This window comes from Eptesicus fuscus, chromosome 2 (genome assembly GCF_027574615.1).
Source record: "Eptesicus fuscus isolate TK198812 chromosome 2, DD_ASM_mEF_20220401, whole genome shotgun sequence".
Lineage (NCBI taxonomy): Eukaryota > Metazoa > Chordata > Mammalia > Chiroptera > Vespertilionidae > Eptesicus > Eptesicus fuscus.
Window position 1 is genome coordinate 71577971 of NC_072474.1, and position 27567 is coordinate 71605537.

Here is a 27567-nt window from a genome sequence, read left to right on the forward strand (position 1 = left end):
AGGTATAAATCTGCCTAATTATGGGAATCAGTTGTTAGGGCTATTTGGTTTTTACAATAAACAATATCACTTAGTTTTATTGTTCAGAACCTGGGCAAGAAGAGAGGAATTAGTTTATTGGGATCTCCTTGAAAAGTGCTGTAATTGTCAAATCCCACAAGGGTCAGGTGAAGTAGGGGCTGAAGATGCTAATGGCAATTAGGAAGTAAATCACAAATCACTATCTTCCTTAATAAAGTTAGTTTCTTCTTTAATAGTTAGTTCCTCTAAGGAATGTAATTGAGAAATGTCTCCCCAGCAGTGTGGGTGGGACAGTTATAACGACTGCTCCAATCCTTGTTCTGTAAGATTCTCTAAGAATGGGACACTGCCTCGCAGGGGAACAATATTAGTCAGTGCTATTTTAGTAGCAAATTAATGAAATTTTCCTTAAAATGGCTTAAACAAGGGTGGCAGGGGTGGGTAGGAGAAAAGGCATAACTCACTGGCCAATTAATTAATGAAGAACAATGGGTGAGCCTATGATACTGGATGTCAAGTGATATCATCTGGACTCTACTCTCTATTGTTCATATCTGCTTTCTTCTGTTTTTGCTATAAGGTAAGAGAGGCTTTCTCCGTGTTGTGTCAAAGATAGTCAACAGCAGATCTAGCCTCAGTAAAATTTTCATAGATGACTCTGGAAAGATTAGCTTGGTTCATATGTCTATCTTTAGGGCAGGGGGAAAATTACATATTAACAGCTTAATCAGCTAAGAGGAAGGCATTTCCTGAAAGAATGGACATACATAAACTGTTGTCTATTACATTCCACCCTTTGGCTACCCAGCATCTATAATTGTGCTTCTTTCAGTACATATAATTTTTTAAATGCCCTAGACCAGTGGTCGGCAAACCACGGCTCATGAGCCATATGCAGCTCTTTGGCCCCTTGAGTGTGGCTCTTCCACAAAATACCACGTGCGGGCGCGCACGTACAGTGCGTTTGAAACTTCGTGGCTCTTGCGCAGAAGTCGGTTTTCAGCCTTGGCGAGTCTATTTTGAAAAAGTGGCGTTAGAACACTCAAGGGGCCAAAGAGCCGCATGTGGCTCACGAGCCGCGATTTGCCGACCACTGCCCTAGACCAAGACAATGTAATTATCTCATGAACAACTCTTCTCCTCAGTGGGAGACATGCAAAGTCTCATCCAATTTTTGCATCTTGCTTGAAAACGAAGAGTTCTGGATAATCTGCATTTCTTTTGGTCAGGTCTGGATGTAACTCTTTATGGTACAGCATAATAAAAATAATTTTAAATAGTGCTATAGACTTAACAAGAGCAAGAGTACCCTAATTACCTAGTAGATGGGGTCTTTGGTTAGTTAATATAGTGGTCTTGAGTTTGCTCTCTGAAAGACACTCACTTATCTCTTGCCCACATATAAAGGGTACTGGAATTAAGCAATCAGAGGCCTTTGTTTGCAAGGCTTCATGTTTCTGTCAGTAAAATTCTCTTGCAATCTTAGTTGCCTGCTGGTCACTTTGTTTTTCAGTAACTCTGTGGTTTAGCAACCAAAAACAGAGATGGTATGTGAATGTTTTCTATCCCTTAGCAATAGGCATCAAGGTTGGAATGTAAGGTCTATCCTCCAGCCAACTAAACATAACTATTTCTTTTTTGACCTTTGGAGCCAAAATTATAAGCTGAAGAATGAGTTTAAAGGAAATAATGCTAGGTTTTACATCTGGTCCCTTGCCCCCAAGTTCCATCTCAGTGAATGGCTTCTCACAATAGGACTAATTTGACAACCTTTGTCAGACAGGTTATATACAGCAAGAGATGCATGAGGTGATCTGGATCAGGTTTTTTCCAGGGTTCAAATGACATCTTTTACTGTGTTTCCAACTCCCTATTTTTGTTTGCATCAACTTTAGCTCAGGAGAAAGAATGTGGGTTTTCCAAACGTGTAAACTGCAGGCTTATTTGATTCTCAGCCACATGGCTTACTGAGTTCATGTGGAAACGGGGTGTCAAAAATACATTCTTTCTTTTGCATTCAGTTAGCTAAGCTTGACCTGAAGTGCATCTCTTTCTTGTAGGACCTCACTAATGGACACACTCCAAAATCCTGGCGTTTTTATACCAAATTCCTGAAAACTTCAATCTTGATATAGTCATTGTCTAAGACCTAAAATTAAACGGGTTGCTTGCTTGCTTGCTACAACACAGTAAATATTGCCAAGGACCAAGGGGTTTTTATTACTGTGCATCCCACCTAGACTCACCAGTTCTGCATTTCAGCGCATCTTTGTTGACATTGGAACAATTTTATGTACTTGCCAGGAATAAAAATCCAAACCTTGCTATTTTGAGATTTCGTACTCTCTTTCAGTTTAACAATCTGTTTTGAAATTCACATCAATTTTGGATTCAAGTTCAGAGAATTTTAAGTTTAAGGTATTATTAGGCTCTTTTTACCTACTAGTAAGATTTTATCTGGTTGCTAAGGGTAAGTTCTTCACCATCATGGCATTGATGGAGGGGCATCTGGTCAGCATGCTATCTCAATTTGTTGCTGAAAGGTCCATTGTTGCTACAACTTGCAATCTATTCTCAAAGTGCCGTTTTCCCTCTACCCTTAGCTCAGAACTTAGAGGGATGTTAGTGTCCTCTCAATAGGATCCTTTATCCAACCTATGGATTCATTCCATAGCCTCTGCCATGAGTTTTCACCATCCTGTATTGCAGCAAACCCCCGGAAAGCAATTGGGCTCTTACTGTGAATCACACTTATAAACCTCCTAAGAAATTCCGTATTTCCCTTTTAGCCCACTGTAGTCAAGTAAGACACAGGAGTGGTTTTCAATGCTGCCTGATCCTCTCAGCTTAACCATATTATGCTGCCATTTCTACTTGATTGTTGTTGCATTAGGCAAATTTCCAGGTGGAACTCTGGGTACAAGCCATAAGCTCCCTGTTTTTGAATTCTGAAGTCTTCCTGCCTATATCTATCCCTTACTCCATAGGGTTTCAACTCTAAGAGCCAGAAAATATATCTCAAATCATGGACTCTTTTCTCCTCCAATACCATTGAGACTGCTTCCATTTTCTTCTAATAATTTCATTCTCAAGCAAGTTCACTCCACATGCTGGGCAAAGCCACAGTTGAAGTTTTTGCTTAATTCCAGAGGGAGGTTTTTTTTTTTTTTTCTCTCAACAGTGCTAGCCCAAATGATGAGACTGTCTCTGATTGGCTTCGTTTTGTTAATTAACCTGCCCATTCCTGAACCAATCATTATAATTGAGGAATAGGGTACTTTGGCTGGCCTGATTCATGGGCCCACCCTGTGGTATGGGAGTTAAGACTAGGTAATAGATGGTTGCACCCAGGGAAAGAAAGGTAGGTCTACCCTATGTAATAAAACCCTAATATGCAAATCGACCAAACAGCAGAATGATGGGTTGCTATGATGCACACTGACCACCAGGGGGCAGATGCTCAATGCAGGAGCTGCCCCCTGGTGGTCAGTGCACTCCCACAGGGGGAAGTGCTGCTCCCACCTCCGCTGCAGGCGGGCAGTAAGGAGCGAGGGATCCCCGACTGTGAGAGGGATATCTGACTACCGGCTTAGGCCAAGGGGGATCGGGCCTAAGCTGGCAGGTGGACATCCCCCGAGGGGTCCTGGACTGCAAGAGGGCACAACCCCCCCCCCCCACCACCACCACCAAGTGCACTAATGCTGTGCACCAGGCCTCTAGTATTAGAATAAACTCTCATCTCAGTGGCTTAACACAAAAGAATGCATATGAATGCTAATATAAGTATTCCTAACAGGCAGGCAGCTATCCTCCAAGTAATGAATGATTCAGGAAACCTGAGTCCTACATTGTGGTTTCACCATCTTCAATGCATGGCTTCCTATACAAATGTGTTCATCTTCCTCAAGTTGTAGGGAATGGGGAGATCTTGGAGGACTTCTCATGTGATACTTTTATGGACCAGAGCTGCAATAGGAACACATTACTTCTACTCATATTTCTAGTTAATTAGAACCTAATTGGCACATCTTACTAGTTAGCTCAATTGCAAGGGAGGTTGAGAAATAGAATGTGTGCCCAGAAAAAGAATGTAGTGACTACAAGAGTCCACAATTATGATCACTATTTATTTCCCCTTCTTCATATACATAGAACACATCCCACACCAATCTAAAGTTCTACCAAGCCACTAAGTCAGGCTTAAAGTCTAGATTAAAAAAAAATGTTTTTATTGATTTCAGAGAGAGAGGAAGAGATAGAAACATCAATGATGAGAATCATTGATCGCTGCCTCCTGCACACCTCCACTGGGGATTGAGCCCGCAACCTGGGCATGTTGACCAGGAATCAAACTGTGACCTCCTGGTTCGATGTTCAGTCACTAAGCCACACCAGCTGGGCTAAAATCTAGATGTTCAGGTAATGCAGTCATCTTCATTAGGTTCAGATGAAACCTATGAACTAAAGAAAAGTTCTCTCTCATATCACCCCATTGCCAGGAAACACAATGATGATGGGCAGGTAACTACAAAATGCTCATTTAGAAAAGAGAAAAATGTGACACTAGGCAATACACATGAACAGCAATGATGAAATATTTCACAGGCATTTCCCTCAAGGGTAGAGGAGGTTTTGATGAGACCTCAATCTAGTCTTTGGAACTCCCTTGTGATTCTCTGTGCCTGTACGGACCTGATACTAGCCTCTGAAATGTTCTTTGTCCATCATTTCCCATGGCCACATCCCATTTAGGTATCGGGGAGCTGTAAAGCATTTATTTCCTACTTATGCAAGTTTGGGGTTGAACAGTTGCCTTGCTGTTTAACAACTGAACACTATTTGAACCAAGTTCATGATTTTTTTGGGGAGGGGGTTAATCCTCACCCGAGGATATTTTTTCCCATGGATTTTTTAGAGAGACCGGAAGGAAGGAGGGAGAGAGAAAGAGAAACATCAATGTGAGACACATTGATTGGTTGTCTCCCACACGTGCCCCTACTGGGGCTGGGATCAAACCTGCAACCCAGGTGCATGCCCTTGACTGGGAATCCAACCCACAACCCTTTGGTGCATAGGCCAGGCAATAGCAGCCAGGACCAGGTTCATGATTTGATTAGTAATAAAATTCCTTCAGAAATTAAGTCTTATGATATACTAGAGGCCCAGTGCATGAAATTCATGCACGGGTGAGGTCCCTAGGCCTGGCCAGGGATCAGGGCTGACTGGGGCCTTCCCGCTGCCAGCCGGGGCCTTCCTTCGTTCCGTGCCTTCCCCTGGTGGTCAGTGCATGTCATAGCAAGCAATCAAACTCCTGGTCGAACTCCAGAGGGGACACTTTGCATATTAGCCTTTTATATATAGATTTGCTTCTTGTAATTACTCCCAAAGTTCTTTCTTACATAATTGCCAAAACTGAATTACTTCTTTGCTTCCTTGCCCATGTCAATTTCTCTAAAACATCATCCCAGCCAACATAATGATCTTGGATGGGAAGGCCAAAGCTTTCATTTGATCTTTGATCCAGAACTAAATCTTAAAAGAAATTGTACTCAAGGCCTTTTCGTTTCATTTTTTTTTACCATTTGAGGTCTAGAAAATGTCATCTTTACTAATCCTTCCAAATTTCTTATGCACTTTAATTTCTGTAATTATTTCCAAAGCTTATCTCTTTAGTAAAATCTATCTAAAAGTAAAATTCAAAATACACTATAACTTTGAACTATTTCCTCTGGACTACAGCCTCAATAGATAGGTGTTATGCTTTCCAATTATCACAGGTAACAGTTTTACCAATTATTTTGCCACTGCAAAGCATGGGTTTCCTTCTTCCAGCCTCTGATATCAGTTCTTTAACATCTGCTGTATCATCACTAAAACAATACAACATATTTTAGGTAATTGTCTTAGAAGTACCCCACTTCTGATACCAATTTCTGGATTAGTTATGGTCATTCTAGTTCTTGTAAGATATAAATTCTCAAATCTTAATTTTCTCTCCTATAAGAAGTCCAAAAGGAGTGTTTTCTAATTTTGGATGTGGTTGTCTTCCAAGTAGTGATTTAGTCACATATGCTCCTTCTCTCTTCTGGCTCCGACATCTCCAACATATAGTTTTCAAGGTTTCCATACTCATTAGCTTCAATCTGATGGAGAAAGATGACGGGAAAGGGAGGACCCTATTAAGCCTGGAAATAAGCATATCATGTCCATTCATATTTCGTTGACTAAAAGTCAACCACATGGCAAGGAAAATTGGGAAATTTATTCTAGCTGTATATCCAGGAAGAAGAAATAAGTATCATGAATGTCTGGTCTAGTCTCTGTCACAAGGTTCTAAAAAGAAAAAAAATGCTAGATAAAAATAACAGAAAGTCACTCCAATCTATTAAGTTTGACCTCATCCTACTAGTGCCACCAAGATAATTTCACTGCTATATAAAAGAGCAATAACTCATTTTCTTTTAAATAATGGCATTACTTTAAAGAGAGTATTTTTGATAGCGTAATATGTACAGAATTTAGAATTAAGAATGAAATTCAGATAGCAAAAAGAGACATTGAATGTAGAGTATTTTTTAAAGCCTGACTGTGAAGGAAATCGAGTGGAACCAGAAATGTGGAAGATTAAAGACAGAAAGATAATAAATGGAAGAGAAAGATGGAATGGAACCAGGGAACAGATGAATAATTCATCTGACATAAGAACGGGGAGTATCTCATTCCTCTGATACTGGAGAAAAGCAAAGAAGTATCTAATTTTCTAGCATTTGGAAAATTGAAGGAGTTTGTGCCTAACACCATTAATTTTCTTGTAAAGTTTGAAGTAAAGTCATATAATGCAATATGGCCAGAATTTAAAGACTGTAAAAAGTATTCTGGTGGGAAGGGAGATAAAGGTGCTGAAGGATATGCAAAGTAGGAGGGAGAAATCCAGCTGAGGTTAATAGAACTTAAATTTGTAGTGGTAAGATAAACAATGTTCCCTACTGTTTTGCATAGGAACTCAGCTACCGCTGTAGGAGAGGAACAGGCAGATGGTTAGTACTTGGTGCGTAAACTTACTATAGCACTCATTACACTATAAAGCCTCTGGAAGCCAACTTTGATTTCCTAAACTATCCACACAGTAGGCACATGATGAATTTTTGCTTGAATGGACTGATTCAGTCATTGCCAATTCTGCCATAGTACTCTATACAGTGACTGGCAACTGCCCACATTTCATTCGGTATGCTAATGTTAAAAAGAAAAAAAAAAAAAACTCCAAAAAATTGCTAAACTTAGCAGTCTTAAGATGACAACTATGTCAGCTGAGACATACTTATCTTGTGCCAGTACATCTGCCTTTGATGTTTGCTTCATTTACCTTATGCCACTGTGCTTTTACTGGATCAGAAAACGGTAATTCCGTGTTTAATAAACCACGCCATTATTTCGAAAGTCCTGGAGGTTCTTTAGACACCAACCATAACCTCACAACCCCCATCACAATATTCCTTCAAAGAGGTGCAGGGACACGGTTGAGTGTTTATGATGCACCCTTCACAGGGAAAAGCTGACTCGGTGAAGGGTGGAAGCACTAAACCGGGGGTCCTCCCGTGAATCGTCTGCAAAGTCTGGCCCCGATCGATCTTGTTTTCTTCTCCCCTTTGGAACTTTCAGCTTTGTCGTGATCACACATCACCTAATCGAACTCCTCCATATTACACAAGCGTAAACTCAGGTTCAGGAAGTGTGGCCCGAGACTTAAACCAGGCAAAGAGGGCTCTCTCCCTTACCCCAGTGCCATCTCTCAAGAGCCAAAGCGCTAACTTACGATTTGGCCGCGAGTGGCGGGGGGGGGGGGGGGGGGGGGGGGGAGGGGAAGGAGGCAGGAACGAAACTGTGCACAACAGTGCAAAACGAGGCCCCATCTCCCGGATCTGGAGGTCCGGGCCTCCCGCTAACCCAGTGTCTGGACCGCGCTTCCGCCCCAGCGCCGACCCGGCCGGGAGCCGCTCCTCGCAGCCCGGGCCACACGCCGAGGCGCAGCCAGCCCGGGGGAAGCCGGGCACTGGCCCTTGAAATCTCCCTTTCGTCCACGCGCGCGCCACCGTCCGGGCGCCGGCTGATGGCGTCACGAATACTTCCGCCCGCGGCGGCGTTCAGGGCTCAAGTGGGGAAGGAAGACGGGACGGCTGAGTGCAGGGAGTGAGGGAAACAGCGAGGAGAGAGAAGAAACTGGGGCACTCGCGGGCGCCACGGCAGTGTCCGCGGCCCCGCTCTGTCCCCCTTCGGAAGTCGTCCGAGGCGCGCTGCCCTCGCTGCACGGTAGTCTCCTCTCCTCCGAGTGTCCCGACACCCGGGTCTTCCTGTACGTCTCACCGCCCCCCCGCCCTCCTTGCTCCCTTACGCTCTCTCCTCCCTCCCTTCGCCAGGCTCCCCGCCCTTAGTATCGCGAGACGAGGTGAGAGCTGGCGGAGCGGCGGCGGCGGCGGCGGCAGTAGAGGTGACCGAGGCGGTGGCGGCGGAGGCGGCACCGAGCGCTGTGTTGGCCCCGGTGCAGCCGAAGTCGCGGTAGAGCGTAGCCCCCACGCCCCTCCCCCGTCCGCGCCCTCCCTCTTTCCCTGGGGATGGAGAAGGCGACGGTTCCGGTGGCGGCGGCGGCGGCAGCGGCGGCTGCTGCTGAAGGAGAAGGGAGCCCCCCGGCGGCGGCGGCGGCGGCGGCGGCTGTGGCGGGCCCCCCCGCGGCGGCGGCGGCGGCGGCGGAGGTCGGCGGCGGCGGCGGCGGGGCTCGCTCGGCCTCTTCTCCTCGTGGGATGGTGCGAGTCTGCGACCTGCTCCTCAAGAAGAAGCCGCCGCCGCCGCAGCAGCAGCAGCAGCACCACAAGGCCAAGCGAAACCGGACTTGCCGACCCCCCAGCAGCAGCGAAAGCAGCAGCGACAGCGACAACAGCGGCGGCGGCGGCGGCGGCGGAGGCGGCGGCGGCACCAGCAGCAACAACAGCGAGGAAGAAGAGGACGACGACGACGAAGAGGAGGAGGTTTCTGAGGCAAGGGCCTGCTTTCGAGGGAGGAGGGAGGAAGGGACCGTAAAGGGTAGGGGCCGAAGGTGGGAGGGCACTTGCGGTGGGACAGATTCCTGCGGGTTGATTTATCTTAGGGGACCAGGCTTCCCCTGCCCTCTTTCTTTCCCCGGCCTAAATCGTGAGGTGTGGGGCTGTGGGGGAGGGTAGCTGACACGTGGGGGTGGGAGGACCTCAGAGTCCACGGAGTTAGGGAACAGTTCATTACCCTGGGATGGGAAAAATTGGTTAGATTCCCTATTGGCAACACCCGGTGGGGTCGGCCTGGGGCGGGGGCGGGAGCAAACCTGCAGGAGGAAGATGATGGATAGGCGAGTCTCTGGGGGAATGACTGGAAGTTGGTAAATTTCTCCCCATTGTGAGGCTCGAGGAGCAGTTTTGGGGGGGAGGTAAGCTTGTAATGGATTTAGAGTTGTGTTTGTGTATGTGAGAGGCACGTGAGAGGCTGTACTTTTCCATATTCTGCCACAGGTTTTTTTCGTAATTGTGGCTGCCGAAGTAACCTTCACTTCCTCCATATTTCAAGGCTTTTGCATAAACTGATCTTATGTCCATATACATTTATGTAAAATGCAGAGGATGAAAAGTACATTTGATGCTTGCATTGTGCATTCACATTACCTCTTCAAGTGCTTCCTTAGTGAGGAAGAATTAGGTTATGTTTTCCAGATGATATGGGGCAACTAAAGTGCCTACTTGGAGCCAGGCTTGGTTGTGGTGAGTTGGAATAGGAAGGCCTCTTGGTTTGTCCTAGTGATCTGGTTTCATAACTGTTTGTAATTTTTCCTGGGTCCACAGACAGGCGGCGTTGCAGGACCTCGTTCTTCACAGGAGGCCGTGTAACCCCAAAGTTCAGTAAAACATACCATGCTGACAACAAACTTAAGGGTTAGCCTTACTGGTTAGCAGGTTTTCTTTTCTTTTTTCTTTTCTTTTTGTAACTCTTGTGCACTCTCTGAAATGGAAGCTAGGAAATTTTGATATGAGTAAAGAAGTTGTAATTTAAGGCAGCTGAAGGAAAACAGCTTTCAAGTCTGGTTATAAATTTAGTTATGAGAGAACAACTGAATTGTCTAGAAATACCACTTGCCAATTATTCTGTTTTGCAAACATAGAGCTTAACTTGGTGCAAGGCTGTTTTTTCTGAAAATTGCATTATTGAATCTTGGATGCTGTTCAAATAGAGAAATACCCTTTAAAGAGCTTGAGACTTGTCTATTAGTAGAAGACCAGTTTCTCTTTTACCTCAGACAGGATGACGTTATATAAGTAGAGAAGTAATAGTTCAAGTATGTGTACCAAAGAGATGGACATTTCCTGCTATTCCACTAACCTGTTGAATTCTATGGATTGATTTGTATTGATAGATATTGTATTGACCTAGTTGGATGTTTCAGGATAGTTGTTGTTCAGGCTGCATTTGGAACATTGAAAAGAGGGATGTGATGGGATCCTGTTTTCAATAAAATCTATTATAGTAGGTAGAACTTTCAGTTGCATGGTTCTTCACAGGGATGAGAAACATTTTAGAGAAACCTAGTTCAACTCTTATTGATTAAGAAACAAGGCTTAGAGGAAACTGATTGTGGTGGGTAGTAGCAAAAATACAAATCAAAGTTTTCTAATGGTTCAGACACTTTTTGCAACTTCTTTGTATTCCCTTCCTGACCTCTTTCAAAAAATAAGCAGTGAATTGCATGGTAACACAATCATGTAATTGTGGGTAAAATACCAATGTTAAGATTTTAAATTCTCTAACAAAATATCAAGCTCTGGTTTGGAACTCATTGTCAAGTTGAATGCATTACTTACTGGAATATTATGCTGCAAACCTCACATACCTAGGTAGTTTAGTCCATTGGATTTTGATCTGATAAGCAAAACTTTGAGTTATCTCTTACATCAAATAGAAAAGTCTTAAGTTTGTAGGTGTGCTTATTTTGTGAGTTAGGTAGGTTTTCCTTTAAAAAACACAGGAATGGGTATATGTTGAATTTTATCAATTAGAGGAGTATGTTTATTTTTAATTTACTTTGTTCTGTATAGTTGGTTTGCCATTTGTTATGACAGTGAGTCAAAAGATAAATGTAAGAAAGTGCAACCATTAATCTATAGAGATACATGATGAGGGATGAGCAGACAGAAAGGAGTACAGTATGTCTACAGCTGCCTCCATCCTTGACCTAAATAAAGAAATAAACCTCATGGTCACTATATGTTATAAGCTAAATGGATCACTTGTGCAATGTTTTTCACTTCATTATCATTTTATTGACATATCGACAGAAGTTTAAATTTCTAGTGCTAGGAAATTTTGTGGCTAATACTTGTATTTAAGTCCTTTTTCGAATTCATTATGTTATTAGCTACATAGTGAAAAAAGTGGATAACATGATTCTTGAGATTATCGTTCCATTAAAAATCATCACAAGGTTAAAGAGGAATATAAAAAGTTATGGTTTTGGGGTATTTAATTTGAAAAGGTGGAGGATAACATAACTACATTTGCTATAAAGAAATGCTAGATGTATATTCTGTCTGCTGAAAGAGGAAAAGTTGGAAGGAGAGGCAGTGCAATGGAAATAGCTTTATTTGAGTGTCGAAGAAAAAGTATCTAATTCTTATTAAATGTTAAAACAGGTTATTGAAATGGGATTTTCTGTTCAGCATTTCAGAATAGAATAATTATATTTTAGGTAATTGGTGTAACTTTGGATATACCTGGAAACAAAAACATAAGACCAAGAGCTCTTCCTCTTCCCTCCCCATTTGATACAAAACCTTAGATCAAAAATGGAAATAGGTGTAATTATCTTGTCTTTCAGTGGGTAACTGACCAATATGGAAAACAGAAATGTATTTCCTAACAGCTTTTATGTTAGGAAATACATTTCTGTTTTCCATATTGCTGTGATGCACTTCTTTTCAAATTAGTAGACTAAGTTAAATTTCTAACTCTAATATTACAAAGAGAAACATGTTGAAATGGCAAGTGTTGATAGTCCATTTCAGAAATAACATTGCATGTGCCCAGCTGGTATGGCTCAGTGGTTGAGCATCTATCTATGAACCAGAAGGTCACACACCAATCCCCATCAGGAAACCTGCCTGGTGTGCGGGAGGCAGACAATCAGTGATTCTCTCTCTTCATTGATGTTTCTATTTCTGTCCCTCTCTCTCCCTTCCTCTCTCTGAAATCATTAAAAACATATTTTTAAAACATAACATTGCATTCTACTGAATGCATTTTAAAATGTAATTGAATTGCATCAGTGTTTGCTAAAGCAGAATTCAAACAGGAAAATTTTGCCGTTAAAAGTAGGACTCATGGTATTGCTGGTGTTGCTCAGTGGATGAGCGTTGACCTATGAACCAGGAGGTCACGGTTTGATTCCCAGTCAGGGTACATGCTGGGGGTTGCAGGCTTGATCCCCAGGAGAAGACATGCAGGAGGGATGATCAATAATTATCTCTCATTATTGATGTTTCTATTTCTCTCTCCCTTCCTTCCTCTCTCTGAAATAAATAAAAAACATATATTTTTAAAGTAGGACTCATGTACAAACATAACATTTTCGTGTGCCTAAAATGTAAATTTAACAGAAGTTGGTCAGGATTCCATATATTTTTATAGGTAACTTAAGGCTTTAAATTTAAGGAACAAACCTAGTGAAGAAATTTTAGACAAAGGAAACCAGTAAATAAATTAGTACTGACTTTCCAAAGTATTTTGGACAATCTTTATTGACATGAAAGAGGTAGAGTTGAGAGGCTTGCTTGTTTCCCATATTCATCTATTAATTGAAGAAGCAGTATTTGTAAACTAGATGTTAAAGCTCTTTGAAGCATTAGTTGTGGTGTCATAATTACCTTGTCTCCTATTCTGTTTAAGCACAATACTTGATAAACATTTTCCATTAATTCATTTAGGAAACCAAGAGAAAAAATAGTGTTTTTTCCTTCTTGGATCCAAGGACTGCCAAATCGTTGGAGTTTGGATTTCCATAGTTATTAGGGGGAAAGCCAGTTAAACTAATAGACGTTGATTATTGAATTTCTGATGAGTACCTTAAGCCATCTAGATATACACTGAGTGGCCAGATTATTATGATCTCTGAACACATAATAATCTGTCCACTCAATATATATATATATATATATTTATAGAGGCCCGGTGCATGAATTCATGCATGGGTGGGGTCCAGCCAGCCTGGCCAGTGGGAGGTGACATGGGCGGTTGACTGGCCTGCCTACTGGTCGAACTCCTGGTCGAGGGGACAATTTGCATATTAGCCTTTTATTATATAGGATATACACTGAGTGGCCAGATTATTATGCATTCAGAGATCATAATAATCTGGCCACTCAGTGTATATACATTTAAAAAACATAATAAAAACTATTACTTATTCAGTGCCTATTGTGTGTCAAGTCTAACATAATGGTTAAGAGCATGCCCTAGAGCTTGTATTCAAATCCTTTATCCATCCACCTAGATCTTGGGCAAGATACTTAAACTCTCTCCCCCTCATTTTTCTTGTATGTAAATGGCAATAATAGTAGATCCTGTCTTACAGCATTGCTATGAGATTTAAATGAGTTAATACAGCTTTCATATATTCTCATTTCATTTTCACCATTACCCTATGAAATAGGTGTCATCATATTTGTTTCATTATTCAGTAAGTGGAGTTCCTACAAGCCAGGCATTTTGCTATACTGGGTAAGCAATGGTGAGCAAAACTTTTAAGACTCATTGACATGAAAATGTACCAATGATTAAATATAGGTTTGGGGAGGTATAAGCATGATATTAACTGGATATATGTATATGTTTCAGATGTATACAAATGTTGGGAGGGGATATTTATTTTAGAGGCAAAGATACTAGTTTAGAAGGACTTTAGGTAACTTCATTAGTGTCACATAGCTAATACATAGCAGAGTGGGGCTTAACCTATGTCTGTTTGATTCAAGGCTTGCTCATTCATTCATTCACTCATTCACTTACTCATTTACTTGGTGTGTTATGCTGTATGTTGAGTGTAAAGTCACATCTTTGATATTGGCATTTCAGATAATGTTAAGATAAATTTAGATAGTATAGAGTAATATACTTTTTGGCAGTAGGGCCACCACTGAAGACAAATTGACTATCCCGAGTTTTTCTTTCCCTTTTTTTTTGTTCTGAAAAACTCATTGAGATAAAGAAATAGATAAAAGTACCAATAAATATATCCATATACCCACCATCTAGAATTAAGTTATCATAATGAAATTTTATAGTGATAACTACCCTCCCTAGAGGAAGCCTATTGCTTCTCCTTTCCTTTCAAGATTTTTACTTTTAAGTCTATCTTTATTAAGCTAAAAAATACTTTTTTAAATAGGAGATGTTTCTTGGGTTTTTGATAGGCTGTGAATACCCTGAAATGAAACACAAGATTTGTTGAAGGTTCTTATTTTTTTTTCCTTTCTTCCTTACCTTCATAGTATGTATGCAAAACTTTCATTAGAAATCTGTGATGGTCCCTTCCCTCCTTCCCTCCTTCCCTCCCTCCCTCCTTCCCTCCCTCCCTCCCTCCCTCCTACTCACCCACCCACCATGTTATTTTGAAACATTCTCACTGCAGTGGTAGTGGGGAACCAGGCAGGCATTTATGTGGATATTTTGGAATTGGGAAACTGCTTCTGAAGTAATGTGGTAACAAAGAAGGTCTATTTGTGTTGTGATGTAGGGGGTCAAATATTTAGCTTTTTTTTTTTTTTTCTGGTAAACTAGCCCTATACCTACACTCTCTTCTCCTAAATTCTCCTATTTTGGCTTTTTAAAAAATTTTTTAAATCTTTATTGTTGAAAGTATTATATAGGTTCCCCTTTTCTCCCCATTAACCTCTTCCAGCCCGATCCATCTCTCCCAGTGCCCCCTCCAGGCCCTCACCACCCCATTGTCTGTATCCACTGATTATGCATATATGCATACAAGTTCATTGGTTGATCTCTTCCTGCCCACCCTCCCCTGCCTTCCCTCTGAGGTTTAACAGTCTGTTCATGCTTCTATGTCTCTGGGTTTATTTTGTTCATCAGTTTATTTGGTTCATTAGATTCCACATATGAGTGAGATCATGTGATACTTACCTTTCTCTGACTGTCATATTTTGTCTTTTAATTAATGAAGCAGTTTTCATCTTCTCTTCTATGGACTATCCGATCTGAAGACTGAAACCTTGTCTTATACATCTTTATATCGCCTACTGTTACTGTACCATGTGTATTCTTTGTCTTAGCATCTTCTGTTACATTTTCATGAAGTAGAAGTAGTTCATGAATGTTTCTTCTTTAGCCACTTACATACTCTGGAAATATTTAGGATCTCAAGTCTTAAGGTTCCAAACTTGGTTACAGCTATTTATGGTGGACTTCTGTCAGATGTTTTAATTGGACTTTACTCAATTTACTCTAGTCATCGTTAAACCTCACCAACCTCATTGGGGTATTGTAAAAATTTTCATTGTTGAATAATAATCAAGTCAGTATAATGTGACTCCCAGAAATTCACTAGATTATTCACTAGACTACTTCTACTGGCATCCAGTTGACTAGGAGATGGATTTTTTTTTAAGGTCCTTGAGGCAATGTATTTGATAGATACAACAGTATTCTGATAGATAACTTAGTGTGTTAGAGAATGTGGATGTAGTGAACTTCCTTATAATTTTTTAACTTGACCGTAGATGAAAATGGTATATAATGATATATGAAGTAGTACCTGCTGGTACCACTTATGGTTTTTTTTTAGGACCAGTAGGGGGCACCATTATCCTTGGTAAACTATGCTTAGTCTGACTAACAACTTTCAACTTTCACCTTTTGGAAAAAACAAGTCATTAGGGAATTGAAGGTGATGGGTAAATATGAATACCCTTCAAATCCCTGGAACTTTTCCTGTCTAGTAGAGTTTTGCATTTATCCACTTGCCATCCAGAAATAAAATACCCTTCCTGACTTGTGGTGGTAAATTTCTTAACTTTTTTGGGGGTCTTTGTTAACTATTCTTACACAGTCATGAGGGGAAGTGGAATTGTGGAGCAGTATAGTTATCATTTATCCTGATTTATAATTTGGGATTTTAATTATTGAAAGCAACATGTTGGATTTTATTTTCACAAAGAATGCTATGAAATTCGAAATTAATACAGGAATAATTATTGAAAGCAAAACTGAGGTTGCTTTCTGTCATCTTACAGAATTCATAAACATTACCTGGTTTTTTAGAGAGTTGACATTTTAAATTTACTTCTGGATGAAACTATAAATAAAAGAGGGTCAGGTAGAAAAAAAATATGATAATCACAATACTTAAGGAATATTTTTTGGAGCCAGTATTACTTAGTTTCTTTATAAAACAAGTTTGATATATGATGCAATCTCTCTCCAAGTGTGCAGATAGATCATACTGAATTGTGGTTATGGGAATAACAAGATTGTTAGGAATAAATTGAAAATTTTAAATAGGTTTTTTGAGTTCTGGGTAAAAAAAATGTTCTTTTTTGGATAAATGGCCTGGAACAAAGCATGCTTTTAAAGGAAAAGTTAAGCATAATATTGAATAAGATTATATAAGATATTGGAGATAATAAATGTCATAATCCTTATTTAAGTAATGTGATGATACAGCTATATAAAACATTATATATATTTCTGCCTGTTGTACCATGAAAATGACCACTAAAACTAGGGAGCTTCTAGAGAGAGATAGTTTACAAATGATTGTAGGTTTAGGGATGGAAAACATGAACAAGGAGGACTACAGGTTATATTTAATTATGTTCTTACTAGAGGCCTGGTGCACGAAATTCATGCACGAGTGGGGTCCCTAGGCCTGGCCGGTGATCAGGGCTGATGGGGGGCCAGGCCGATCAGGGCTGGGTCAGAGAGGAGGTGACGGTCACCGGGCCAGGTGCGGAAGGAACGGATGCTGGATGCCACCGCCGCCATCGTTGACACCCAACCACCGCGTGGTTTCCTGCCTCCCCCCCTTCTTCCCTTGCCGCCGGGGCGGGCAGGCGGTGGGCTGATTGGGGCCTGCCAGCTGGGGGGGAGGAATGGGGCATGGGAGGTTGGCTGCTGGCTGCAAGGAGGGAGCCGGCCCTCGGCCCCCCTGGGAAAGGGACTGCATCCGCTGCCACCAACCCTCGCTTCCCCATCCCAGCCCTGGGGCCAGTGGGAGGGACCATGGGAGGTTGGCCAGCCAGTGGAGGTTGGCTGTGGGAGCACACTGACCACCAGGGGGCAGCTCCGTCATTGAGCATCTGCCCCCTGGTGGTCAGTGTGCATCATAGTGACTGGTTGTTCTGGTTGCTTAGACTTTTATATATAGAGACTAGCGGCCTGGTGCACGAAATTCGTGCACATTAAAAGGGGATTAATTAGAGGAGATAATTTAATATTGCTATTTGCCCTTTCTCTATAATAGAAGTGTCAGAGATGAAAGAAAATTAGTAAAATGTATATGAAAACCTTCCTCCTGTCAGAGTCTGGGGCTCACCATGGGACCCAGAGTCAAGTCCCTGCCCACCCACATGTGCCTCAAAATCACGTGACGCAGACCCGGACACCCCCCCCCCCCCCCCATTGGCCTAGATCCAGACCTGGCCAGTTTCACCCTTGTCAAGCCCTGCTGGGCAGGGGATATAGCTTCAGATCCCCTGGCCTGGTGCCAGGATAGGAGGCACATCCTGAGGTCCCTCAGCCCAGACCGGGGTGGGGGGCATGCCTTTAGGTCCCCCGTCAAGCCTCACCAGGTGTGGGGGGGCGGGGCGCAGCCTCAGGTCCCCTGTCAAGCCCCACCGGCAGGGGGGTGCAGCCTGAGTTCCCCTGACCCAGCACTGGGGGTGCACCTTGAGGTCCCCCATCAAGCCCTACTGGGTGGGGAGCATGGCCTGAGGTCCCCTGTTAAGCCCTGCCAGGCAGGGGGGTGCAGCCTCAGGTCCCCTGGCCTGGTGCTGGGGCGGGGGGCAGGGCCTGAGGTCCCCCATCAAGCCCTGCCGGGCAGGGGGTGCGGTCTGAGGTCCCCTGTCAAGCCCTACAGGGGTGGGGGAGGGCGTAGCCTCAGGTCCCTATTGATTGCTCGTTAAGGCTCCTTGTGGGAACTTGGTCTCAGCTGTGGGTGCAGCCATCTTTGTGATGGAGTGATGGTCAATTAGCATATTCCCTCTTTACTAGATAGGATATATATTAGAGGCCTGGTGCATGAATTCGTGCATGGGTGGGGTCCAGCCAGCCTGGCCAGGGGGAGGGGACATGGGCGGTTGGCCGGCCTGCCTGCTGGTCAAACTCCTGGTTGAGGGGACACTTTGCATATTAGCCTTTTATTCTATAGGATTGCTAGGTAATTAATGTTCAAATTAATCAGTTACTCAAACTGAACCATAACATGGAGAAAAATGTGAGGTGTATTAGTTAGTGAATATTTCAGTTTTGAAATTAAGTGAACTCCTTATTTCTCATTTTTTTGAGATTTTTTGAAAGCACAGACTAGACATGACACTTTATGAAACTTGTCTATAGCTATGCATCTCTACCAGGGCATATCCCTTCCTAAGCTGTCATTGGGTCTAATCTAATCTTTTTTTTTTTTTTATCATCCTCCCACCCCCTCCAAAATAAAAAGAAAGAATAGAAAATAAAGATAAGTAAAAATAATAATAATAAAACAAAAAAAACTATTCTAAAATTAATTCGGAGAGAGTGGAAGGGAGGGAGGGGAAGAGAGAGAGAAACATTGATGTGAGAGAAACACATCAAATGGTTGCCTTCCGCATAGGGGATCAAATCTGCAACCCAGGTATGTGGTACGCCCAACTGATGCTCTTTAACTGCTTAGCCATACCAGCCAGGGCATGGGTTGTCTTTTAATTAAAGAACCTTTGATTGAGAAATGTTCAGATCTTTGGAAAAATTGGTTTCATCAGTTTTGAATTTGGAATAAATAACATGGTGTACTATTTTTCTTTTCCTCTTTCCTATCACCCTAAATATGAAACCTGAGAAGAAAAGGAAGTCGTCTTGTTTGTGTTGCACCAGGTGTATTTCCAGTTCAGTCATTGACTCCATTATTATCTCCGTTCTCTAGGCCATGTTTCCCTCTTATTTGTTATTCCAGGTTATTAACAAAAATAGTCCTGTTGCAAAGTCTCAGATTATATAGCTTCTACTAGTGCGAGATGCAATGTAGGTGTTCATTCTTTTATTTGGCAGATATAAATATTGATTATTTCTTATGTGTGGCTGTTCATAATCTCGGTCATTTCCCTGTCAATGAATTTGAAAAAGTTAGTTATATTTAAAGTCATAGCTCTATGTATTGAGTTAAATGATTTTATGCATACTGTAGTTCAGGGGTCCTCAAACTTTTTAAACAGGGGGCCAGTTCACTGTCCCTCAGATCGTTGGAGGGCCGGACTATAGTTTAAAAAAACCTTATGAACAAATTCCTATGCACACTGCACATATCTTATTTTGAAGTAAAATAACAAAACAGCAGAAACACCCGCATGTGGCCTGCGGGCCGTAGTTTGAGGACGCCTGCTGTAGTTAGTAAAACTTTTAAACTTATATACATAAAAACTTAGAACAGTGATGGAATTCTGTTTTCTTATGATTTTTAGAAGTGCCACTATTAGTATACTTTTCTAACTAAATTTTTTAAAGAAGCATTATTCAGATTCAGCAAAATCACTTTAGATTATGAGGGATTTGAGGAAAATGAGACAGTATTCCTAGCTTTATAAAATTTAAGTCTTGTTGAGATAACACGATAATAATTTAAAACTATGAAAGTGATTTTAATCCTGTATAATTAATTACTTAGGAGTCTATGTTAGTTTTCAGTGTAACTGTGTGTCTTTAAAATTGGTCTCAAGGATTGATTTGTTTCTGTTTTAGAATACTGGTAGGGTACACTTTACATCTTTTTATGAGTATCTTTTAGAATACTCAATAATTTTTGGTTTTTTTTTTTTTTTAAGATGAGGTCTGTATGTGATATACTCAAGAGTGTTCTTGACAACTAAATTACACCAAAGAATTATCTATTCTAATTTTTGCCCTGAAGATTTTGTAGTAACTAAAGAGGTAGCTATATTAGTATACTTGTGGTTGCTGCAGGTAGAGATGTGTTAAAATATATGAGAAATTGAGTTAAAGGACAGTGGTAGGGTACAATGTTAAATAGCTTTGAAATGAGATTTCTAAATACAGTGTTCCTATTAAATATTAATTAAATATTATTAATTAAACATACATACTTGTAGAAACTATACATACATATTTATGGAAATTTGACAAGATAAAAAAGATCTAAAGAATAAAAAAATCACCTTATAATCTTACTCTCCAGAATTAATCATTATTGTTTGAAATTGTCTTTTCTTTTTTCTTGGTGTATTAATCAAGTTATCACACAGAGCAGAACTGTCACTTAGAAATTTTGTCTGCTGCCCTAACCAGTTTGGCTCAGTGGTTGGAATGTTGGCCCTTAGACTGAAGGGTCCCAGGTTTGATTCTGGTTAAGGGCAGGTACCTCAGTTGCAGGCTTGATCCCTGGCTCCAGTCGGGTGTGTGCGCGATGTTTCTCTCTGTCTCTTCTCCCTTCTACCCTCTCTCTCAAAATCAATGGAAAAAAATATCCTTGGGTGAGGATTAACAAAGAAGTTTTGTCTGCTAAGAATTTCATTGATGAGCATTCCCAAAATATATCGGTTGAAGAGACGAGCCTTCAGATAATGATTATATATTTATTCAACTATAAAAACTAATGAATGCTTTCATACTTCTAAAAAACAATCTTCTAATACAAAAAGGTTTTATCCCACTCCCAGTGTAAATGCTGCTAACAGGTATGTGTATATCAAATGTTCTGCTTTCTTGGTGGAAGTGTGTGTGTGTGTGTGTGTGTGTGTGTAGGAGAGTACATTAGGATTTGCCTCATTCTAACTTATTATGAATGTTCCATAATATGAATGTGCATAATATACTTGACCTTTTTTTGTTTTGTTAATCCTGTCCAAGGATATTTTTTCCATTGATTTTTAGAGAGAGTGAGAGGGAGGAGAGAAACATCAATGTGAGAAAGACAAATTGCATATTGATTGGTTGCCTCTGGCTACCACCCCTACTGGAGCGGGGAATCAGACCTGCAACCCAAGTACATGCCCTTTACCTGGAATCAAAACCTCCACTCTCAGGGTGGACACTCTAACAATGAGCAGTGCTAGCCAGGGTTTGATCTTTTATGTTGATAGACATTTATGTGTTTTGTTTTGTTTTTCAGTACATTGTTTTGCACATGTAAGCTGAATTTTGAACATTCTCTTACATTATTTTTTAGTATAAAAACATTTCTTTGGGATGGATTTCTGGAAATGGAATTGCTGGACCAGAGGTTATGCACATGTTAAATTTGAGGAATACTCCCAAGTCTTACTTCCATCAAAAGTGTGTAAGAATGCTGTTGGATATGATCAGTCATCTTAGTTTTTTAAATCTTTTAAAGATACTAGGTACCAGTTAATAATGCAGATTTTTTTCAGTAGATGGAGTTACACATGTGTTGATATATATGCAATTTGATATGTATGTTATTTTGTTGTATTGACAGCAAGCTTCAAAATTTCATATGTCAAATTTGCTGAAGGTGTTAACATCATAGATATTTTTACGCTTAAAAATGTCGAATTTCATGCCAAAAAAAAGAGCATTTGCAGAAAGTTTTAATTCGTTACTTTATTTGGAAGAAAAAGTTATCGTATACTTCGGGAAGCTTATAGTGAACATGCTCCATCTCAAGATACTTCTGAATGCTTGTTTAAATGCTTTAAAAGTGATGCTTTCTATGTGAAAGACAAAAACGTCCAGGTCAACTGAAAAAGTTTGAAGACCAACAATTACAAGCATTATTGGATGAAGATGCGTGTCAAACTCAAGAACAACTTGCAGAAAGATTAAACGTTGCTCAGCAAACAATTTCCGATCATTTCCAAGCAATAGGAAAGATTTTAAAGGAAGGAAAATGGGTGCCACATCAACTGAACAAAAGACAAATGGAAAACCGAAAAGTCGTCAGTAAAACGTTGCTTCAACAGCAGGAAAGAAAGTCATTTTTTGCATTGAATTGTGACTGGCGATGAAAAGTGGATTTATTTTGAGAATCCCAAACGCACAAAATCATGGGTTGATCCAGGTCAACCATCAACATCGACTGCAAGGCCAAGTCGCTTTGGAAAGAAGACAGTGCTCTTCATTTGGTGGGATCAGGAAGGTGTGGTGTATTATGAGCTTCTAAAACCAGGTGAAACCGTTAATACTTATTGCTACCAACAACAAATAATCAATTTGAACCACGCTTTGATCGTGAAACGACCAGAATGGGCCAGAAGACACAGCAAAGTAATTTTGCTTCGTGATAACGCACCATCACACACTTCAAAACCAGTTAAAGATAGTTAAAAGGTCTTGCCTGGAAAGTAACCTACCCGCCGTATTCACCAGACTTTGCTCCTTCAGATTACCACTTGTTCCGATTGATGGCACATGCACTTTCTGAGCAGCACTTCAAAATGTACAAAGAAGTGGAAAATTGGGTCTCTGAATGGTTTGCCTCAAAACAAGAAAAGTTCTATTGGGATGGTATCCACATATTACCTGAAAGATGGGGGAAATGTGTAGCTAGCGATGGACATTACTTTGGATAAAGCACTTTTGATGTTTCTCTTGAAATTATTGCCATTGATTACAAAATCCGGCATTATTAACTGGTACACCTAGTAGTGTTTTTGTTTTCAGTTTTCTGATTACTATTGACATTGAGTAAATTTTCATGTTTGTTTTTCAGTTTGCTTTCTTTTGAAAATTTACTGTTTTATCCTTTATTCCATTAGAGTTGCCTTTTTCTTAGTGATTTGTTGGTGTTATTTATATTTATGGATATTCTTCACAGTTCTATTTGTTACATATATTCTCTGTCTGTTTTCAGTATTTTCATGATGTAGAAAAATGTTTATTTTTGTATAACCAAATGAATTATTCTTTGATGACTTCTGGAGACCTTTACCCCAGTATTTTAATTTTTTTAATTGATTTTGGAGAAGAAGGAAGAGGGAGAGAGAGATGAAAAGACCAATGATGAGAGAGAATCACTGATTGGCTACCTCTGGGGATAGAGCCCTCCTCCCAGGCATGTGCCCTAATGGGGAATCGAACTGTGACCACTGAGCCATGCCAGCCAGGCTACCCCAATATTTTTAAAGGAAACTTTTAGAAATATTTTCCAAAGATACATGGACTTCTTTTTGGGTATAATAATTATTGTGCTCACTTCTTATTTACTCTTTTCAGTAGCATTTGACTTTGTAAATTCATTTTTGCCTCTTAAAAAGTGCTACTCTCTTTGCTTTTTTAATATCACCCTCTCCTGTTTCTGTGTTACTAGTTGCTTTTTGTTGGAATTCTTGCTTCCTTCTACTCTCTTACTATATATCCTTTGTGTATTTAGTAACTCCTTGCTGAATCTTAGGCCTTTTCTGTCTTGTATCTGGGCTGACTTCTTAGGTGATTTTATCTAATCTTGTCTTTATACATGCATTTGCTGGTGACCCAACTGAAAATCTCCAATTTAAACCTTACTTTTTGAGTACCAACCTGAACCACTGGCCACCCAACATTTGTACAGTCCTTCCTTGCAACACAATCCTCTTCCTTTCTCAAGAGAATCAATTCAAAGTCCCATCCAGTTACTCATATAGCTCAAAGTGAGTAATCTCTACATAATGCTTTTCATTCTAATTCAGTTCAGTAGTCTGTAAAATAATAAACAACATATCTCTCTCTTTTGCCCAACCCATTGTAGTAGAGTGGTGAATAGGAATTAGGATAATGTTAATAAAAGCTTCTTTGGAGAAGGGAAGAATAGAAGGTAGACAGCAGTCATGGTCCATATTAGTAATGAAATCCATCTGGGCTGAATACTTTGCCCTGGCAACTGTGTAAGTTACTTGGTTAAACTCTGATTTTTGCTCTATGGGGGAAATTGCCCTTTTGTCTATTATGTGTGGCCTTGGCTTTGTTCTCAGGTGATTCTTTCTTGTTATCTTCTTTTTTTTTTTTTTAATATATTTTTATTGATTTCAGAGAGGAAGGGAGAGAGAGATAGAAACATCAATGATGAGAATTATTGATCGGCTGCATCCTGCACACCCCCCCCCCCCCCCCCACTGGGGATGGAGCCCACAACTCAGGCATATGCCCTTGACTGGACTCGAACCTGGGACCCTTTAGTCTGCAAGCCGATGCACTATCCACTGAGCCAAACCAGATAGGGCTGTTATCTTCTTTTACCACATCTGAAGTAGTAGGCATTTAAAAATATGACATCCCTAAAAATTGCACAACTTTTGTAGCTTCCTACCATTCAGTATAGATTTAGGGGCTGCAGGGTTAAAGTTCAATCATAGGTTTTCATAAGCCAGGAATATAGTTTGGTGGTAAAACACTTTCAAAAGCTTCATAGATTTCTATTTCAGTACCATGTGACAATAACTATAGCAATATCTTTTTGTCATAATTTTTGAAAATGTTATTCTCGCTCTTACTAGTCTTTGTGCTAGGCCTGTTTCTCTCTCTCTCTCTCTCAATCTCTTTCTCTCTCTCCATAACCTGGCTACCTTGAGGGTATCTGAAATAATAGGCTTGAATAGTGTATCAGTTAGGGTTTAATGAAAGAAGCAGAACAAGAAGAAGGAGATTTATAATATGATAGATAGATACGTATTAAGAGATTTATTACAAGGAATTGGCTTACACAGTTCTGGGGACTGACTAAGCAAGTCCAAAATTTGTAACGCAGGAAGGGAAGATCTCAGTCAGGTTGGAACCCATGGGCATATGCTGTTCTCTATAGGCAGTCAGGAAAGGAAGATCCAGGAAGTGAGAGCAGTTGTAGACTCAGCTGCTATTTGGAGTCTAATTTGCTAGGAATAACCCATTATCTTTAAGAGTTGGACTAGGCTCACTAAGAATGATCACCCTAGGGCAGTGGTCGGCAAACTCATTAGTCAGCAGAGCCAAATATCAACAGTACAACAATTGAAATTTCTTTTGAGAGCCAAATTTTTTAAACTTCTTCTAACGCCACTTCTTCAAAATAGACTTGCCCAGGCTGTGGTATTTTGTGGAAGAGCCACACTCAAGGGGCCAAAGAGCCGCATATGGCTCGTGAGCCGCAGTTTGCCGACAACGGCTCTGGGGATATAGTCTTCAGGTCACGTGTAGATCTAAGTTTCTACTGTTTTGTTACATCACCCCTTAACTTGTGCTGTCCAGTGTAGTAGCCATTAGTCACATATGGCTATTGAGCTCTTGAAATGTGGCTAGTACAACTGAGGGTCTGGATTTTTAATTTAATTAATTTTAGTGAAATAGTCTTATGTGGCTATTGACTGCCATATTGGATGGTGCAGATATAGAACATTGTCATCACAGAAATCTTTTTGGACAGTTCTGCCTTAGGATGTTAACTTCATCTACAAGGTCTACAATGGCTCAACAGTATCACATCTATTTTTCAGGCTATTATGGGCCAAATTGTGTTCCCTCAAAATTCATGTTGAAGTCCTAACCCCTGTTATCTCAGAATGTCACTGAATATTGAGATAGAGTGTTTGAAAGGTAATTAAGGTTAAATCAGGTGATATGGGTGGGCCTTAATCCAATCTGACAGGTGTCCTTATAAGAGGAAATTTGGACACCAGAGACGAGGCCATGTGAAGAACATATTGAGAAGGTGGTAATCTGCAAGCCAAAAGGAGAGTCCTCAGAAGAAACCAAGCCTGGCGACACCTTGATTTTGGACTTCTAACCTCAAGAACTATGAGAATAAATTTCTGTTGTTTAAGCCACTTAGCCTGAGATATTTTGTGTGGCAGTCCTAGCAAACTAATAGACAGCCCATGTGAAATAAGAAACAGAAAGGTGAGCACAGAGAGCTTCCTTTTAAGGAATTGACCAAGAAATTGAAAAAAACCCCAAAACACTTCTTGTTACATTACACTGGCCAGAACTTAGTTATATGTGCACAGCTAAGACTTTGTTTTGCTCTGTGACCATTATACCCAGCCAGAGCTTGAGAAGTGTTTTAATGGAAGAAAGGGAAGTGTGGATATTGAGGGATAATGTCTTAAGCTGACGTGATTCTAGTATTACATTGTGTGGTGTTTTTTTTTGCTATCAATACAAGAAAAAAAGTCACTCTGCACTTCTGAAACACTCTTATTGGCCTGGCTTGGGTCATGTGTCCATTCCTGAACCAGCCACTGTCACTAAGGAAAAAGATGCTTTGCTTAAGGCTGTGTGTTACATGCTGTTTAGTTTGGCTCTGACTCCTGGCAGTCCTATGAATGAGTGATGGCGTTAATGTTTCCTGTCTTCAACAGCTCTGCTCAGCTCTTTGTAGACTTATTCCTGTGACTTATTTTATGAAGTCAATCCATCTCATCTCATATTTAGTCTAGGTCATATCTTCCCACCCTGTCTAGGAGAGGTCATTTCCACCTGGGCCTCATGGAATGGTTTCCCAAAGAAAGAATTTTTTTTTTTTTTTTTCCAGAATGTGAGGTAGGGGAGTGGGAAGGGAAAGGATATTGGACATAAGACCTTCAAAATACACCTTGAAATTTCCCACTTCTCTCCATCTTGGCTGTCCTTACCCTAGTCCAGGCTGTTATCTTACTTGGTATCATAGTAGCCTCCTAATTTGCCCTAGCTCTTCTCTCTCTCCATATTTCATTCATTTTTCATGCAGCAACTAGGCTAACCTTTCTGAAATATTACTCATTATTTGACTTCTCTCAGAATAAAACCCAGAGTCCTTAGTTTGTAAGACTGTCTGGCTGATCCTTCTTACTGTTCTATCCTCATTTTATATCCCTTTCAGTTCATTTGCTATCTTTTGGTTACCGTCTGACCTTTCTGTTCTTAGAACATGCAGACTTTCTCACTTGAGGTCTTTTTACTTTCTTTCTGGGATGTTCTTCCCTTGGCTCTTTGTTTCTTCTCTGCTTTTAGGTTTCAAGTTAGAAATCCTTTCTTTTCCAGGATTGTTAGAAGAAACGTTTCCCCTCAACACCTTTTCTCTTCCTCAATCCTCCCTTCCATATTATGCCTGTTACTAGGTAAACTTATCTGGAGTCAGTACCAATTTTAGTTATTAGGTAGACATTTTGAAATTGCTTGTTTTGTATCTCAAAAGTTACCAAATATATGTGATTTCATATTGTTCAATCTAATATGTTAGCATGCTTTGATATCTTAGAAGGCAGTTCTCCCTCATTGATCACCTTTGTCAAGACTTTTGGTTATTGTGTATTTAGCTTGTCAGATAGCTTTTGTAAATTGCTGTAAAATATGCCCATTGAGATTTTGATT

At 40.6% G+C, this 27567-nt stretch overlaps 1 protein-coding gene across 4 annotated transcripts in view; it reads left to right on the forward strand.

Moving 5' to 3' along the window:
• The first annotated feature begins 8488 nt into the window (after positions 1-8488).
• Positions 8489-27567, forward strand: part of ANKRD17 (ankyrin repeat domain 17) — a 165413-nt gene continuing 146334 nt past the window's right edge. For all 4 annotated transcript variants that reach the window (XM_054728424.1, XM_028133901.2, XM_008157463.3 and 1 more), the window contains exon 1: positions 8489-9053. In XM_054728424.1, coding sequence (XP_054584399.1) covers positions 8634-9053 — 420 coding nt within the window. In that variant the 5' untranslated portion in view covers positions 8489-8633. The remainder of the gene's footprint in view (positions 9054-27567) is intronic.